The sequence below is a fragment of the Colletotrichum phormii genome (genome assembly GCF_030913505.1).
Source record: "Colletotrichum phormii strain CBS 102054 chromosome Unknown BDP81scaffold_2, whole genome shotgun sequence".
Taxonomy (NCBI): domain Eukaryota; kingdom Fungi; phylum Ascomycota; class Sordariomycetes; order Glomerellales; family Glomerellaceae; genus Colletotrichum; species Colletotrichum phormii.
The window spans coordinates 2371242-2387134 of NW_026851444.1; the positions used below are offsets into that span (position 1 = coordinate 2371242).

General features: G+C 54.0%; 4 protein-coding genes across 4 annotated transcripts; all 4 read left to right on the forward strand.

The window, feature by feature from the left end:
• Positions 1 to 1433: 1433 nt before the first annotated feature.
• BDP81DRAFT_308717 (patatin-like phospholipase) lies at positions 1434 to 3472 on the forward strand (the record flags this gene model as incomplete). The annotated part of the gene is made up of 3 exons (XM_060583485.1): positions 1434 to 1506; positions 1619 to 2174; positions 2263 to 3472. The coding sequence occupies 3 exons, from the start codon at positions 1434 to 1436 to the stop codon at positions 3470 to 3472; spliced, it is 1839 nt and encodes a 612-aa protein (XP_060450822.1).
• Positions 3473 to 5365: 1893 nt separating this feature from the next.
• Positions 5366 to 6115, forward strand: BDP81DRAFT_416469 (uncharacterized protein). Its single transcript, XM_060589533.1, has one exon. It carries the CDS (start codon positions 5564 to 5566, stop codon positions 6089 to 6091), a length of 528 nt encoding a protein of 175 aa, XP_060450823.1. The 5' UTR covers positions 5366 to 5563; the 3' UTR covers positions 6092 to 6115.
• On the forward strand, positions 5909 to 9286 carry BDP81DRAFT_88509 (uncharacterized protein). Its single transcript, XM_060596447.1, has 5 exons — positions 5909 to 6241; positions 6399 to 6472; positions 6558 to 7129; positions 7186 to 7669; positions 8057 to 9286. The coding sequence occupies exons 1-5, from the start codon at positions 6143 to 6145 to the stop codon at positions 9168 to 9170; spliced, it is 2343 nt and encodes a 780-aa protein (XP_060450824.1). The 5' UTR covers positions 5909 to 6142; the 3' UTR covers positions 9171 to 9286.
• Positions 9287 to 13895: 4609 nt separating this feature from the next.
• Positions 13896 to 15496, forward strand: BDP81DRAFT_445521 (MATE efflux family protein; the record flags this gene model as incomplete). The annotated part of the gene is made up of 2 exons (XM_060591964.1): positions 13896 to 14475; positions 14565 to 15496. 2 exons carry the CDS (start codon positions 13896 to 13898, stop codon positions 15494 to 15496), a joined length of 1512 nt encoding a protein of 503 aa, XP_060450825.1.
• Between the last annotated feature and the right edge of the window lie 397 nt (positions 15497 to 15893).

Below are 15893 nucleotides of genomic sequence, written 5' to 3' on the forward strand. Positions count from 1 at the left end.
CGACCTGCCTCGGGGTATCTGTTGCGTCTGCAGGAGTCTTTGATTTGTCCGGTTCGTCTTGGAATGTCATCTCTGGTATGTTCCGGGAGGCCTAGACCAGCTGTGTGAGATGGACAGGATGCTCGTAAGTAGCAACAGGCGGGATGTGAATAATAGGCAATGTCGTCCTCTGGGCACTTGCGCTTGCTTATCTTACCTACTAACCTCAAGTGCATCAGATAATTATGTTTTTGTGGTAAGAAGATGAGCTTGGCCGTTCGCTCCCTCCGCAAAAGACAGAAAGAAAAGAAAGGCACAGAAAGACAGACAAAAGAAGGACCAGACTTCCATCCGACCTTCCCATCCCGTCGTCCCGAGGCAGGTACATTGGAGGAGTATCTTACACCTTCCATCCTGCCACCAGTGACCACTGGGCTCTCTTTCCGTCTCCCACTTTATTGTTTGCCTCTTTACCACTTTCCCTGCCGGTGCTCCCGATTCCTTCTTCTTCAACTCCCAAGTCCCGTCGGCGCCCTCCCGTCATAACTTTGAGCTTCGAACAGGAATCGAAAGGAATAAAGAGATCACCTTCCCCTCATCTCGCCTTCGCCGTGCTGCAAAAACGCACCCAGGTCGGAGCTCTACGGTCCAGGTACCCCTCAGCGCCTCATTATAGAGAAGATTTTGTCCTAATTGGATCTCACTCCCGCCTCCCACTCGTCGACACCACAAGGGGAGGGAGCCAAGACACCGGGGCCTAGCAGCAACGGCGGCCTTCCATTCGTGCCCATTCCCAAGTCGCTAAAATACCCTGGGCCATTTCTAAATTAGCTACTGTGGCGTCACACGCAGTCGCGGACTGTTAGGTTGAATACAGGTTCTCGCTGGGGTTTTCTGTCTCCCCGCCGCCATCGCCATCGCAATCGCTACCAGCCGTGCAACCGACCATCTCCAGACTTTCGCGCATATTGCAGCCCAAGCTGCGAATGCGACAACATTCTGCTAATCATCGGTAGAGTGACCACAAGTGGTGAGTCCCTCCTCCACAAAGTGGGCAAGTGACAGGGTTGGCCAAGACCCCATCCTAGTGGATGGTGCAGGGCGCAAGCCGTTTCTTTGCGTCACCCTCCCACTCGTGATCAGGCCTTGTACTTGTATTCGCAGGTGGGCAGTGGATTATTACCATCTGCACTTTGCCTTACCCGCCTTGCCTTGCTTTGCCTAAACTAATCACCTACCTTACTTACACACTTGTACCTACAGTACTAGTCTATCTTCTCCCAATTTCCTAAATTTTACATCTCGCAGAAAACAACACCCACTCTGCGAGAAACAAACACTTTGCGACCGCCAACAGACATTTCTCAACGCCAACCAAAACAACCCCACACCAAAACCAAGCAGCCCAGTGGATCGTGACCAAGCTGGCTGACCTGCGGGAGCCCGCTCACGTCATGGACCGAGACCTCAATGGGGTCAGGAGGAGGGACACCACAAAGGGTCCTCCCCTACGCATCCTGTCGCTAGGTAAGCAAAACGAAGCAGATCGGCCACTTTCGCGACACCCAAATCGCGCGCGCAAGACCTGCAAAACTGGCCCGAAAACGCCTATGCACTCAACTGACATGCTTTGCGACAGATGGCGGAGGAGTCCGTGGTTACTCCATGTTTATCATTCTCCAAGAACTCATGCACCGCACCTTTGTCGAGATCGAGGGGAGAGCCCCGCGACGAAACGAAATCCCTCGGCCTTGCGATCATTTCGATCTCATCGTCGGAACCGGTACCGGCGGTCTTATAGCCCTGATGCTCGGTCGACTGCGCCTAGATCTAGAGCAATGCAAGGAGCTTTACGTCAGGTTGACGCGCATGGTCTTCGAGACGGACAAGACCATCGCCGGCATTCCCTACCGCTCAACCCTCTTCAAGGCCTCCAAGCTTGAAGAGGCTATCAAGGAGGCTGTGAGGGAACACACAGTGTATCAGAAAGAGGGCAATGACGGCACCGAGAACGATGTACTCAGCCCTCTCAGCGGCTATAACACCTCAAATCCCAGGAGACATGCAAGCAACGCCAGCACTGTCAGCTTCAGCGCACGAAGCCCCCAGGCCCAGATGGCACGACCTGCCTTCAACTCGCGTTACGGTGATCCAAACGCAAGACTTTATGACGCAAGAGAGAACAGGACCAAAACGTACGTATTTGACCACAATGACTGCCGGCCCTCTGCCTGGCATGCCTGCATAGTAGCACACTCTCAGCTGACATTTCCTTCACTTCAGCGTCGTCTTAGCAATGTACAAAGGCTCCCGCAAGGGTAGCCCCGCTGCCGTACTGCGATCCTACGATTCGAGAAGAGAACCCCCGCCGGAATTTGACTGCAAGATCTGGCAGGCTGGACGGGCGACTTGTGCGATCGGCCTCGCATTCAAGCCTATCCAAATCGGACAGTCCGTATTCCACGATGACGGCGGCGGCACCTTCAACCCTTCCCCCGAGGCTCTTGACGAAGCGGTAGTAAACGAGTGGCCTGGTCGCGAAGTCGGCGTGTTTCTCAGCGTTGGCACTGGCAGACGGCCCAAAGGAAGTGATGCGAACTCACAGATGTGGTACGAAGGTTTCCTGGGAGAGTTCGCGGAAGCCCGCCGGAAGCTCATCTCCAAGATTGAGGGATGCGAGGCGATCCACGAGCAAATGAGGAAAGAGCACTTGTTGAAGCGGAACGTCAACGTCGAAAACTACTATCGTCTCAATGTGGAGGTTGGCGTCGGCGAGTTTGGTATGAACGAATGGCATCGCCTGGCCGAAATCAGCACGAGCACACGGCAATACCTGAGGCGGGAAGTCGAGCAGAAGATGATTCAAGGTGCCTCTGCAAAGATGGCCAAGATTCACAAAGCGAATATCAGGTTTTCCCGCCTGCCAGAAGTCCCTGAACTGGTCAAGTCAAACTCGGAGACGACTGAGCCAATGTCGTTTGCGGTGGAATTGCCAGCCGAGATCCCCACCTCCTGGCCACCACACAACACGCCGCCTAGCCGCCAGTCTTACGAATCTGGTTCTGAGCACTTGCACATCCCTTCGCCAATGAGTCCTTCTCCAAGGAGTTCCGGCGAACGACTGCAGCCATCGCCATCGCCGCGGCCCGAGCAACGGCCCCTGCCCCCAGCAAAGGACGATGAAGTTGACAGACTTGTTGTCACTGCACCCACCCCAGCGCAGTATCGTTACGCAGCAGGCGCTGATAAGATTGCCATCATGAGCCCGGATGAGCATCCGCGATGGCAAAACCAGCCTTACAACAACGGTCCGGTCCAGCAATCGCAGCAACCGCAGCGTATTCCACCACCGCTGCCTCCTAAGACACCACTTCCGGAACACCAAGCGGCCGGAGGCCGCCGTCCCGTTGGCTCGTCGCCTCTACCCTATCCAGTGGATGACGAACCTCCACCAGTAAACATGGCTAGAAAGCCGGACTACCGCGGGAGGTAAACGAACGAAGACCAATTAAATACCCCGTTTCTCCATGTGAGAACACTCAGAACGCAGTAATACCAACGGAGAAGTGAATATCAGAGCTATGCTGGGTTAAGAGGCTCTGACTCTCCCAGAGCACGAAGCAAATGGGAGTTCTTTTCGGGAAATGAATCAAGTTTTAGGGGGGATTTAGTAAAGATACCATTCCAACGCATGTGTTTCCACTGGCCATGTGCAGTGGTTGCACAGCACGCACGCGGCCAGTTTAATGAAATAATGACATCTCTTCACGCTTACACATCTCTCTTTCTCTCAGTCCCTAAAATCTCAGTGCAGCAAGCGACTTCCAAGTCCGGGACCTTCCCGCTCTCCCGCCGGTGGCGAGAACCCGAGAACTCGGTCGGCTAGTGGGTAACTACGTCACGGCAGAGTGGGCCCTGCCGATCGCGAACCGGCCTTAAGCTTAAAAGGCACGTTCCCCTGAGCTTGCCATAACATAACGTCTCTACTCTCATTGTATTTCCATTGGATTTGATCACCTCAACTCTTGGTTGACATGCTGGAACTTCTATTCTCTCGGCCATTTCGTTGCGCATTCTGACAGACCAAAAGCTCAAAAATTGGGGCCGAGAACGAAGCTCCATCCGTCGACACAACATCAACCCTATTGCACCAATCTGTAATGGCGTCCGCACGATACTCAGCTAGCCAACGAGGCTTTTTCAGGCTCGCCGCCCATGGCGCCGTACCAACGTCGCCAGAGCAAATGTGAAAATGCACAAGGGGCATGCCAATGTCTCATTCATGTTCGTCTCGTTCCTCCCTACCACCTTACCCACGGTTCGCATCACAGACCAAAGTAAGAATCGGCATGAGGTGGAGTTTTTCGAAGCATTGGGAACCCCCCAGGAATGCTACCTCGACTAGTCCAACCGAGACATTTGGGAGCCGACAGCGGGCTTCTATAGGCACGTTTTACGAAACCATGTCTGTCGTGTGGTCACATTGTGGGCATCGAGATGTGTGATAGAGAACGGTTATCCATTGAAAGTAGAGAATAGGTACGAGGCTCGCTCTGAAATAGGTGATGCGAGCGAGTGTGGGCCTCGGTGATTATGTAACCGAGGTCACGTGACGGGCAGTGAGGCCACAGATGGTTGAAGCCATCACGACAATGTCTCTATGAACACGTTTTACAGAAAACCATCCCTCATTTCTTGCTTATTCGGTGCGCCACGAACAGGGCTGACGAATTCCGCAGGGCGCTTGAATGATGGAGATGCCCAAGGGCGCTAGCTCTGCCTTAGCGGGAAGCCTGGCCCAGCCCTTCTTGGCTTCTGCTGTAGCTGACCAGTTCGTTCCTTTGGTGACGTCGATTAAGTTTGAGGTCTCTAGATCCGCGAGACTGAGCACAAGCTAATCATCGTGGGCTCACTTCAGCTGTCTGAATTTGGACACACATGTTTTGTGCTAGCGCACTTGCTTGATTGCGGCTGCATCGTTTCGTCACAATGTGGGCGTCACATTCCCCAGCATGGAGAAGACTTCCGGGTAGGCTTGTCACGAATCTCGGCACATCAAACTTGCTCGACCGTGTTTCGCACATTGACGAACCACCGGCTTCTCTTTGGGTCTGCATTCTTGAACTCAAGAGTCCGCCTCGGGCTTCACCGAAAGCGGGCCGTTGAAAAGGCTGTCTGAGCCTATCGTTCTGTTTCGCCGGCTAAATCCGTCCTCAACCTTCCAGCTTGACGTCACATTGCTGCATCGACTCTATCTCACCAGTGGCATGGTATTACAAGGACAAGTGTCCAGTCTCCTTTTGACAAGGCTCGAGCATTACAAGCCGCCAACGATGGGGCTTATGCTTCATAGCTTACACCGTTTCTGCTGTCAGCCTATGGCTGATAGGATGGCTGGTGCCCCGTGGCTTAATTGCCCGACCCATGAACGCTTCGAAAATAGAGCGTCTGCCGCAATTGTTGATTGCGGTCAGGAGACATTCGTGGCAGCGATGGGAGGAGGTGTCGAGCCGGGCGTACCCTTTTCACAGCAATCACTTACAGTCTCGTTGTGTCGAGACCGGAATTCGTAACTCTCGATCCGATGTCTCGACATCGATGCATCAGCTGTGTCCCACGGAAATTCCATCGAAGCGACTGGTCCAAATACGCCCTTTCTCTCTCTCTCTATCTCTCCAGCGAGCAAAACCTTGAACCATCAAACTACCACTTCCCGGTTTTGGGCTCTCGCACTAGTGAGGAAGCTAGTGCACATCAACCAAACCCCAAGAAAGAACCAGAGGGCTGGTTTGTGGCCTTTCCTCAGTCCAGCTCGATCCAAGGAAGGCATCCCCATGACGCTAGACCAAATGTGTCAAAATCCGACGACCTGCAGCTCAGACAAAGCCTCCTTTCTCCTTTGATCTGGCTTCGACAATGTCCTTTTGCTCTTTTCTCCGATTTGTTTATAAGTCAGCCTTACCAGGAACATTTCAACCAGATTCTCGGGTCCAAAGTCACGTCATGTTTGATACTGTGTCGCCGCCGCCGCCGATCTGCTGGAAAGGTGGAACAAGAAAATAAGGACCTCAGGAACGGATGCTCCGTGGAAGACGAAAGGGGGGAGCAGTAGCAGCAGAAGCAGAAGCAGAAGCAGCAGCCGCCTCCGTGCCGTTTTCAGACGATGTCCGAAGCCTCGCAGCAGCAGCGGGCGTCGCGGAACGCAGCACGCGCTGAGAGAACAACAACCTCCTGTGGGGAGTGCAGGCGGAGGAAGCAGAAGGCACGTACAGTGAGTGCTTGAGACTCCTTTTCTTTGGCCATGTACTTCGTGTGCCGGTACTAAGTGTTGGTTGATCACTTACAAGATATCAAAAGAAGCGTCTTCGCTTCGTATTTAGCACACATGTCTGAGAGCCACAGGACTAACTCAGATACAGTGTGATCAAGGTCAGCCATGTAGCAACTGCCTCCGCCGTTTCCCTCAACCAGTTTGCGAGTATCGTGTGGGCAAGTAAGTCCGAAGCCCAGTCCCCATTCTCTCCTTCCAAATCCACGACTGTTACCACACTCTTGTACATGATTTAACACGACAGCAGCCGCATACCGGGAACGTCTACCTTCCTGACGCCGGCCAGAGCAGGAGGTCGTGGTCCTCTTCTCTCAACACTCCCAGGAGTAAGTCCTCCCCTGATACAAACGTCTCAGTCAACAAGACCACTCGGGAGTCCCTCTGTCGCCGGCTGGGCTGTATCAGACCTCTCGACGTCACATCCAAGCCCCAGTTCGGAATCGGCAGTATATCAATCTACGACTGGTGCACAACGGTTAGATTCAGAGCTCCTCAATATCGACGCAGAATGTCTTCCGCCATCGGTTTCGTGGCTTCCACTGGCCAATCCTGACCGCAGCGTACTCGATGCCGATACCTTCCAAGCATCGCAGCAAGTCTTGTCACATCGACTAGCAGTCCCAAAGTTGGTTTTCGACAACTTGGAAACGGTCCTTGATGAAGACAACACTCCCCAGCACGGGCTGAGTCCTGGAGCTTGGTCACATCCAGCAGAGTCTAGGATACAATTCCCTGGGCGACCAGCCAGCGGTATAGACGAGCAGATAGCACTTTTGCCCGTGGACCAAACCCCCTTGAACAAGAAATTACTCAGACTGTGTACGTTGCCACAGCCCCTGAGAAGCCAAAGAATTGATACTGACAAGCGAGTACAGATATCGCGGTTCTCTCGCGCTTCAAAGCTTCTATCAATGGCGACCCGAGCCCCAACAATCCCTTTATCCGTCACTACTCTCCCTTCTGCCTTCAAGATCCGCTGGTGATGCGGATCATTCTCTACACCTCGGCCTGCTTCCTCCACGAGACTGGGGATGTACGGACCGATGTCCTGCGGACTTACAAAGGCCAAGCCATCGCAATGCTCAACAAGAATCTAACAACGGACAGCAGCAAAAGCAGGGCGTCAAACACCACCGCAGTCACCGCAGAAGACGCAAACAGTTCAACCACCCCGGGAACACAAAAGCCCGGCGATGCGGCCATCGCCGGCGTCATTCAGCTTACCGTGGCTGAATGGTACTGGGGCGAATCGGACCAGGACCTACGATACCACCTCATGGGCTTGCGAGATATGATCAGGTTACGCGGCGGCTTCAATCAACTCGGCATGGACGGCCTCTTGGCGAAAAACGCCATCGTGTACGTAGACCTCTTCTACTGTTCGAATCATTGCACGTTTTCTGGATTGACCTTGTTGCGACTGTTATACCTTGGTGTGTTGATATTTGCCTTTGTCGTGTCCTGACGATTGCTACTCATGTAACAGTATGTTTGTACGTTCTGTATATTTTACTTCCCGCATTATTGCTGCGTTCTTTATTTGGCTTTTCCGACAATTTTCTCGTACGCAGTATCTTCCGCCCTATTTACCATGGTTCCATTTGTCCGTCCGACCCTCTCTGGTCTTATTTTCGCTCTAGGCCTTGACTCTTGATTCGTTTGACTCGCGAACGGATCCTCTTTCAATAAACGATATGCCCGTCTGGCTCGTCTTTACCTTCCCGATGAACTGACTCATATGCACAGTCACGATGTCTCCATATCCCTCGCCCACGAAAACAGCCCACTACTACTGACTCTGTCGCCCTCGGACGACGACCGTGAAGGCGGAGGAAGCGGATGCAAAGGGTCGACGGGGTCAGCGACAGCAGGAGAAGCGGCAAATTCAGCACGTCGGGTCTTGGCGACGCCATACGCCTTCGTCGACCCTATAAAGGACGTTCCCCTTCGCATGGCGAATCTATCGCCCTTGGTTTCCCATCTACCGCCTAGCGGATCACTCCCGTCTTTCTCCGATTGCGCCACGAGTCTGCGCATCCACCCGGCGACGGCCTCGATACTCGACAATGTGAGATATCTTTTCTGCGTCGTCGACGCGATTTACGATGAATCGACGACATCAGCCAACACAACTACCCAAGCCTCGCTAGAGGCCCGATCGATGGGAAAGTACATGTATGAATATGTCATCGGTCTTCACCCAACCACACCTGGACATCGCCAAAGTCTCTCCTCAGATCCTCCGACTCGAACGAGCTCGCCGCCCAATAGCAATTATTCCGCCGCCTTCGACAGAGAATCCATACGAAGCAGGAGTATGTCCAGCACAGGTACGGCAGCCGGGCCTGGCTCCGTTGGCCCGGGCCGATCACCTTCGGGTCCGAATTCCGACTCCACCACGACATCCGAATGGTCGTCAACCAAGTCACATACCCGAGACGCTAGCGATTCTCCGACGAAACCTCGATCCGTATACCACCAGCAGCAGAGTCCGGACTTCATGTACCAGGTTATCCGAATGACAGCGTTACTTTACACGCGGGCCGTCATGACCCGGACGCCGCTGAGCGGGACATGCACGGAATCAGAATTTCTGCAGATCTGGACGACGACATGGCGCGTACCCCTGTCGACATGGAACGACGCGGTGGGCATATTTCACTGGATTACGCTGGCTATCGCGCCGGCATGCCACCGGACGCCGCACGCGCGCTTTGTGAAGAACATGGTAACAATCAGCACCCTCACGCTCGGAGTGGAAAACTGGGCAATGGCTATGGGTGCCGCGTCGACCGGCATGCGGCTGCAGCATTGGCTCGAGGGTCAAGACATGGGAGAGCAGGAGGAGTGGGAAGAGTAGAGGAGGAGGAGAGGGATGGAGCGGCATCAGCAAGAGGAGGACGGCGCTCCGGGCGCGAAGAGCGGTGAGTGGGTGTGTAGCCAAGAAACACACGACGATTGCTGAAGAGACTCCTCCTTTGTGGTGGAGTGACTCCGTTCCCGCAAAGTCATGGATATTGCTGGACACGTTGGTCCACGGCCGCATATTGCAGGTTACAAAACCCGACGAGGGAATATATTTCCCTTCTATCATGGAGGTGTGTAGGACGGGGCCACTGGCAAGCAGCAGATTACTGCGTTCTGCGTCGAGAATGACGTCCGTTGAGCGTAACGTCTGTGACAACAACAAACCTGCCATTCTCGGGCTGTCCATTCCTGGGATTCGAAAGACTTCAACTTGCCACGAGGTGGTGAAGAAGGCGACGCTGCCGGCGGCAACACCGTAGCGCAGCGGTTTCCTCTCAGGGGCCAGCTTGCTGCTGGGAGCTACTGCATAAAGGTAACATTGGGAGAGGGAAAAAAAGAACAGACAGGGGAGGAAGAGGGCTTCATGAACAGGGCAACTGCCCAGGGGGTGGGGGGGCTTGATATATGGCAGGGTACAAGGGAGGTGGTTTTTTTTGGCATCACGACAATTGTGCGAGAAACAGTAACTTCATGCCTGGACCATAACGTCGTCATTTCCAAATCCCCATCAACAATCCCTACGATCCGACTTCCGAAATTACTCCTGGGGAAAGCGCTTGCACCTTCCGCTGGCAAAGTTCAACCAAAGACCGGGGTTAAGACGAGCGAGCATCGAGAGGGTGGGAACGAGGGAGGGTACTGGGGCAGAGGCTGGCCTGCGGTGATGCTGCGGCATCGAACTCTAAAGAGTGGATGATGATGCAAAGTCCCCCTCCTCTTGCTGCTGCTCCCCTCGTCCCTTTTGTCCCCTTTCCCCTCCCCCATAGTAGGGTGTGTGTTATGTTCCAGTTTGCGGAACCGTCTCAGCAGCGGGCGCCCAGTAGACGATTCCTCTCCTGACACTTTTATGGACGATACAACGCTGCCCACGTTTTTGACGGCAACACGTAACTCGTCACGGCCGGGATGGGCAGCGTTCGAGGCCCCCGTGAAACGGGCGACCATGCTGAAAGAGATAAGTCGCAGAGAAGTGCGATGCCGGGCGGTTGTCCGTTCACTCTGCCGGAAGCCACGTGGACGTGCTAGAAGCTGCACTGAAGAACCCTAAACCATTTGGACGCCCTATTTCCCGTTCGACCGCTTCCCCGGGAAACGAACGATACGCTCGTACGCAATTTGTGGAAGCGAGGTCGGTCTGCCTGCGCCCTGAGTGGTATCGGTAATGCAAAGGGCCGGTTCTGGCTGACCGACAAACAGTAGAACGGAAGAATGGAATGGCATACTCCAGCTCAACCACGGATATCACAAACCCCGTATGCGGAAGTGAGACACGCACAGGTACTCCGTATAGAGAGCCTGGCGGATTCGAGACGGTGGTTGGCAAGTGGACCTCAAGCACTCCCGAGCCCGTCCGTACGTAGCATCCGCACTTTGTGCCGGGGCAGCGGCTGGCTGGGCTGGGTCCTTTCAACGGTTGGACTTTGTAGTGTAACCGTTCTAGCGGAATTTCCGCACCCGCAGTTCTGTTTCCTCTTCTGTCGTCCGGAGGTGACGTCAAAACTCTTTGAAGCCCAAGAAAAGAGTTCAAGGAGATATCCGCAGAAGACAGCCTAGAGGCATTGGCGGCGTCGATCCCGAACACGTCCGCTTAAATGATTCCCTGCCAGGAAAGCCTGAGTTCGATTTGACGCATAATATGAGAGCTTCCGCAATGGAAAAAGGAAAAGAGTAAGAGGGTGTACGATGGGATGGATGTACTATGCAGATCGTAGGACCAGAGAAGGGTGAATACAAAAGATACAAAGGCAGAGAGAGAGTGAGAGAGAGAGAGCGAGAAGAAAAAAAAGTGGTGTGGAACTCTGGAAGCAATCGTGCCGTGTAGTTGTACTGCGTGAGGTGGTGTATGCAATGCGATGTCCCACGAGCAAGGAAGAGCAAAGTTGAAGGAAAATGACTTCCCCACGGATATGGTACGTAGGGGTGATTGTACAATGTTCGCTCATCAGGGTGGTGCGGAAGAGACACAGGAAAGAGGAGAGCAGTTGTCGCAATGTATCCGTACACTGACGACCAAAGGTATAGACATTGCATCCGGTACCTTGCAATGTCCAATGTTGGTCGAATAGGAACAGGCGGTGTTCACTTGTGTTCGAAGCCCAGTCCCGGACGGAGGAAAGGCGGGCGGGCGGGCGAAAGGGTTCCCCGACGAAAGGTTTAGAGTTTAGAGCCACGTTCCACGGCGTGTTTCGAACGAATTCCTTTCCCAATGAAAGAATGGATCGAAGTACACGCAGAAGGCTGCCACGTCCTGTGTCAGATCAGACTCCGTTTTTCTTGTGTGTGCTGAATTTTGATCTGTACTCCGTACCTTGCGGCCACCGCGGTGGCAGGGAATCTTCCCTGTGTGATTGCCATCAAGATGCGATGAGAAGATGGCACCCTTCAATGTCGCTCAGTGGGCGGGCGGGCTGACCTGACGGGCTCCGCGGGCGCTGACCGGGCAGGGGACGGGGTTCGTCTATTTAGACTTTTACTTTGGCCTTGCAGAATGCGTTGGTTCTCACCCGTAACCATGAGATCTGTATGACGCCGTTATGCGTTCTGTGAAAAGAGGACTCAACCTTGCACCAAGTAAGGTATTCGCAGGTATCCCCTACGAAGTATCCTTACGAAGTACTGTCCATCACTAAACCTGAACCCGTTGCCGCATTCGCCGTTTGCTCGACTCAATCAATGCAGTAGTGACGAGATCAAATCAGGTTGGCTCAAAACTAAAGTTGAAGTCAACTCAAGTCGCCTCGTGTCGCATGAGATTAAGCCGTTGTTCCTGGCCAGTTCGACTCATGGAAAGCACATGGCATCGTGTCCCGTTGGTCGTGCGCGTGCCGTCCATTGGCCGCAACCGTTGTTACACCTATGCTAGCAGGTTGGATAGCTTCTGTTGTTCCAGTGCCTAAGACTATTCCGGCTGTTTTCGAGAAGTTTCCGTGTCTAAAGCTTGATCGTCGTTGATACTCTGTGCGAGAATGTTAGTTCAAGATGGTGGCGCCCATCAACCCTTGACCATGGACCCTCGTGCTCTCATGCCTCTGTCCAAGTCTGTCGAACTCGCCTGGCGGTTGACCTGACCATTACGCTCTGATGCTCTGAAGATGGTCTCGATTTTCCCCTCTTTTGGACCAAGGTTCTTCTAGAGTGTCTTCTGGAGCTGCTCCATTCGTTCTTTGCCCACTCTGGTATTGCGCCAATGCAAGTTCAAGACTTGTTTTTCCCTTTTCTTCCTCTCATGTCCACAGTCCCGTCGGTCATGAGGTCGGCCGCCGGCCTTTTGCTGCAGCGAAGATCTTGAGATGGGCGTAAAGTCAGATGGGTACTTGCGCGCTCTGACCTTGACAAGTCCTCCAGCAACGCAGAGTACCTGGTGAACCAGTCGGTGCTGGTGTGAAGCGATGATATCCTGTACTCGCAGATTGGAAGCAATGCGACTGGCCGATAAGACAACGCCCCCCCTCTAAGGTTTTCCCCTCAGCCCTTTTTTGTAAGGTATCAGGCAGCTGCTCCACAGAGTCCCCCACTCGGCCAGCAAAGCTGGACCCGATACCGGTGTCGGCCGTTTCCTGCTGCCTCTTCACCGAAGCCTCTGCCCACCTTGCCCGCCTCTGCCGCTGCCTGTGCCGCAGGCCATCGTTCCTTAGGTAAGCTTCGCTGTCCTCGGTCCACGGATATGATGCGAGATAAGAGAATCTGCAATGGTTGAGCATCGGCTCCTCTTCTTGGCTTAGCGCGCTGAAGAATGCGGTATGCACGATTTGCATTTCCGGCAGATTGGGCCACCGAATCTCTTGGTATCTCATCAAGGTGGCCGCCGCATTTCCAGAGAATAAGTAGGGCAGAGTCGCAGCAACTGCGCACAATGTCAGCCGCTTGCTTCTTCGAGAAATCCGACCTCATCCATTGCGTCAGTTCGGATGGGACAGTTGCCGTGCGATGATTGATGCAGCCACTCAGAGTCAACGGTCCGCTGTCTAACGTCCTCCTCGCCCACGTAGACCCTCGCAAGCGTGAAAAGAAATTCATGTCGGCCGAAATGCAGACTAATCGCTGTCCAATCTTGGCTCGTCGATTGAGGGGTTCTCCCCGCGCGATGAGAACCAGGCATGCCTCGCGAGAGGTGTCCAAAGTCAATTGACCGTCATGGAGTTGCAAACTTGGTCCAATTGCGCGTGGCAAATACCTCTTGTCAGCTATCTTGTGTCTGAACTTTCGAGACCAGCATGGGATGGGGAGGGGTCGCGAGATGGAGTTTTGAAAAATGCCGTATACAATGCTGAGCCGTTTCCCGCTGTCCTCGGGTTTTTTTTTTGACATCTGATCGTCTGAACCTTCGCTCCCTCCCTTAAGTCTTTGGAGATTCGCCAGCAAACACGTCGGTGCTTGGGTGCACAACTAGCCTCGGATTGTCTCATCTGCTTCGTCCCTTGACTCGCGCTTGCAGTTTACCCTAAGGTATCGACTTCCGGAAAACGGATTCAACCATCGGTCGGATTTCCCACAACCACCGCATCCGGAGTGAGAACGAGCTTGAAAGAGAGCGGTCGCAATCCGAGTAAAAACCACCATGTCGGACACGTCGTCGGCCGACACACTGGGCCCGCCCTCCATGTCGTCCCGGTCCGAGACCACGGCGTTGCTACCGAAACCCCCGGCGGCCAAGTCGGAAGAGCCCTACGCAGTCCGGCAATGGCTGGCCGAGATCCTGCTCCTGGCCAAAGCCGCTGTCCCGGTTATCTTGGCGTATACGCTGCAGAATAGCCTGCAAACCATCAGCGTTCTTATTGTTGGCAGACTTAGCCCGGAAGCACTCGCCACCGCTGCCTTCAGCTACATGTTCGCCATGGCGACAGCGTGGCTCATTGCCCTGGGTGGTACGACCGCGCTCGACACTCTTGCGTCGAGTAGCTTCACAGCATCTTCGAACAAGCACGACCTGGGCATTCTGTTGCAGAGAGGGATCCTTGTTTTGTCGGCATTTTATGCGGTGGTGGCAGTGCTCTGGTGGTTCTCCGAACCGGTGTTCCGGGCGCTGGGCCAAGAAGAGTTCATCTGCGTGCAAAGCTCGGCCTTTTTGCGATGCCTGATCCCGGGCGGGTTGGGGTACGTGTGGTTTGAGGCCATGAAGAAGTATTTGCAGGCGCAAGGTAAGTCAAGGGTCCTCAGTGCCACCTGCCACCTCGAGAAAGTCAAAGAGTGGGAGAAATAGATGCCGGCACTGACGTGGCTGTGACAGCGATCTACCGTCCAGGCACTTATGTGCTGTTGATTACATCCCCGATGAACGCCGGGCTCAACTATTTGTTCATCCATACTCTCGGCCTCGGCTTGTATGGTGCTCCTTTGGCGACGGGTATTTCGTACTGGGTATCGTTTCTCCTTCTCGTGGCCTATGCCATCTTCATCCGCGGCAAGGAATGCTGGGGCGGTTTGGAGCTCCGGAAGGCCATCAGAAACATCGGACCCTTTTCCAAGCTCGCACTTCTTGGAGTCGTCCATGTTGGCACTGAATGGTGGGCTTTCGAGATCGTGGCCTTGGCAGCCGGGAGACTTGGCACTATCCCGTTGGCGGCTCAGTCTGTCATCATGACGGCGGACCAGATCATCAACACTATTCCGTTCGGTCTTGGGGTAGCAGCGTCGGCAAGACTAGGAAATCTGCTGGGAGCGCAGCGGCCTCGAGACGCGGCGATAGCAGCACACTCGGCAGCAATTCTGTCCGTGATACTCGGGAGCGTTGTTCTTATTGTGCTCATGGCGACGAAAGATGTGTTTGGCAAAATCTTCAACGACGATGAGCGAGTAGTGAAGCTCGTGGGTGAAGTGATGCCGTACGTCGCACTCTTCCAGATAGCAGACGGCCTCAACGGATCGTGTGGCGGTGCCCTTCGAGGCATGGGCCGTCAGTGGGTCGGAGCTGCGGTGAACCTCGTCAGCTACTACGGTGGAGCTCTCCCCGCCGGCATCTACCTCGCCTTTCACGGCTGGGGTCTCGCCGGCCTGTGGATCGGACAATGTGTCGCCTTGTATCTGGTTGGGGCGTTGGAATGGGTGATTGTTGGGTTTAGTAAGTGGGAGAAGGAGTGTCAACGAGCGATCGATAGACTGGACGACAGTAGCAGCGACGACGAGGTTGAATCTGAGAGCACGGCCTCCGGTACGGTATAGCAAGACCAGTAAGAAAGTATCTGGAATTCGGCGTTGTAGTTGCTGAATGTAGCAGCAAGGAAGTAAATCAGGAAACCAAGTTATATGGGCAAATATCCGTAGCCATTGAGGAACTTGGATGAGGTAGAATACTCATGATCATGAGCAATTATTCGAGTTTTAGCAGCCAGCTGATTCTTTCCTCGAGAAATACAACCATAGCACACGACACTTGAAAACGTGGAAGCTGCAGCCTCATCTGTACTGAGCACCTACTTGCCTTACAATACACTCGCCTGTGACCCGAGCCGAACCTCGTCAATATTACTCCCGTCTGTACCTTCCGGTGTTCTGCATCAGCCATCAGGTAGGAACCCAGGTCCCCAACTACCCAACTGCTATACTTTCCCAAAAGAGT

Excerpts from the sequence above, each read along its gene's own strand:
- BDP81DRAFT_416469 (XM_060589533.1), top strand. The coding sequence starts at position 5,564 with ATGTCTCGACATCGATGCATCAGCTGTGTCCCACGGAAATTCCATCGA.
- BDP81DRAFT_88509 (XM_060596447.1), top strand. The coding sequence starts at position 6,143 with ATGTCCGAAGCCTCGCAGCAGCAGCGGGCGTCGCGGAACGCAGCACGC. Across the intron at positions 6,473-6,557 it reads TGCGAGTATCGTGTGGGCAA|CCGCATACCGGGAACGTCTA; the intron begins GTAAGTCCGAAG and ends ACACGACAGCAG. Across the intron at positions 7,130-7,185 it reads CAAGAAATTACTCAGACTGT|ATATCGCGGTTCTCTCGCGC; the intron begins GTACGTTGCCAC and ends AAGCGAGTACAG.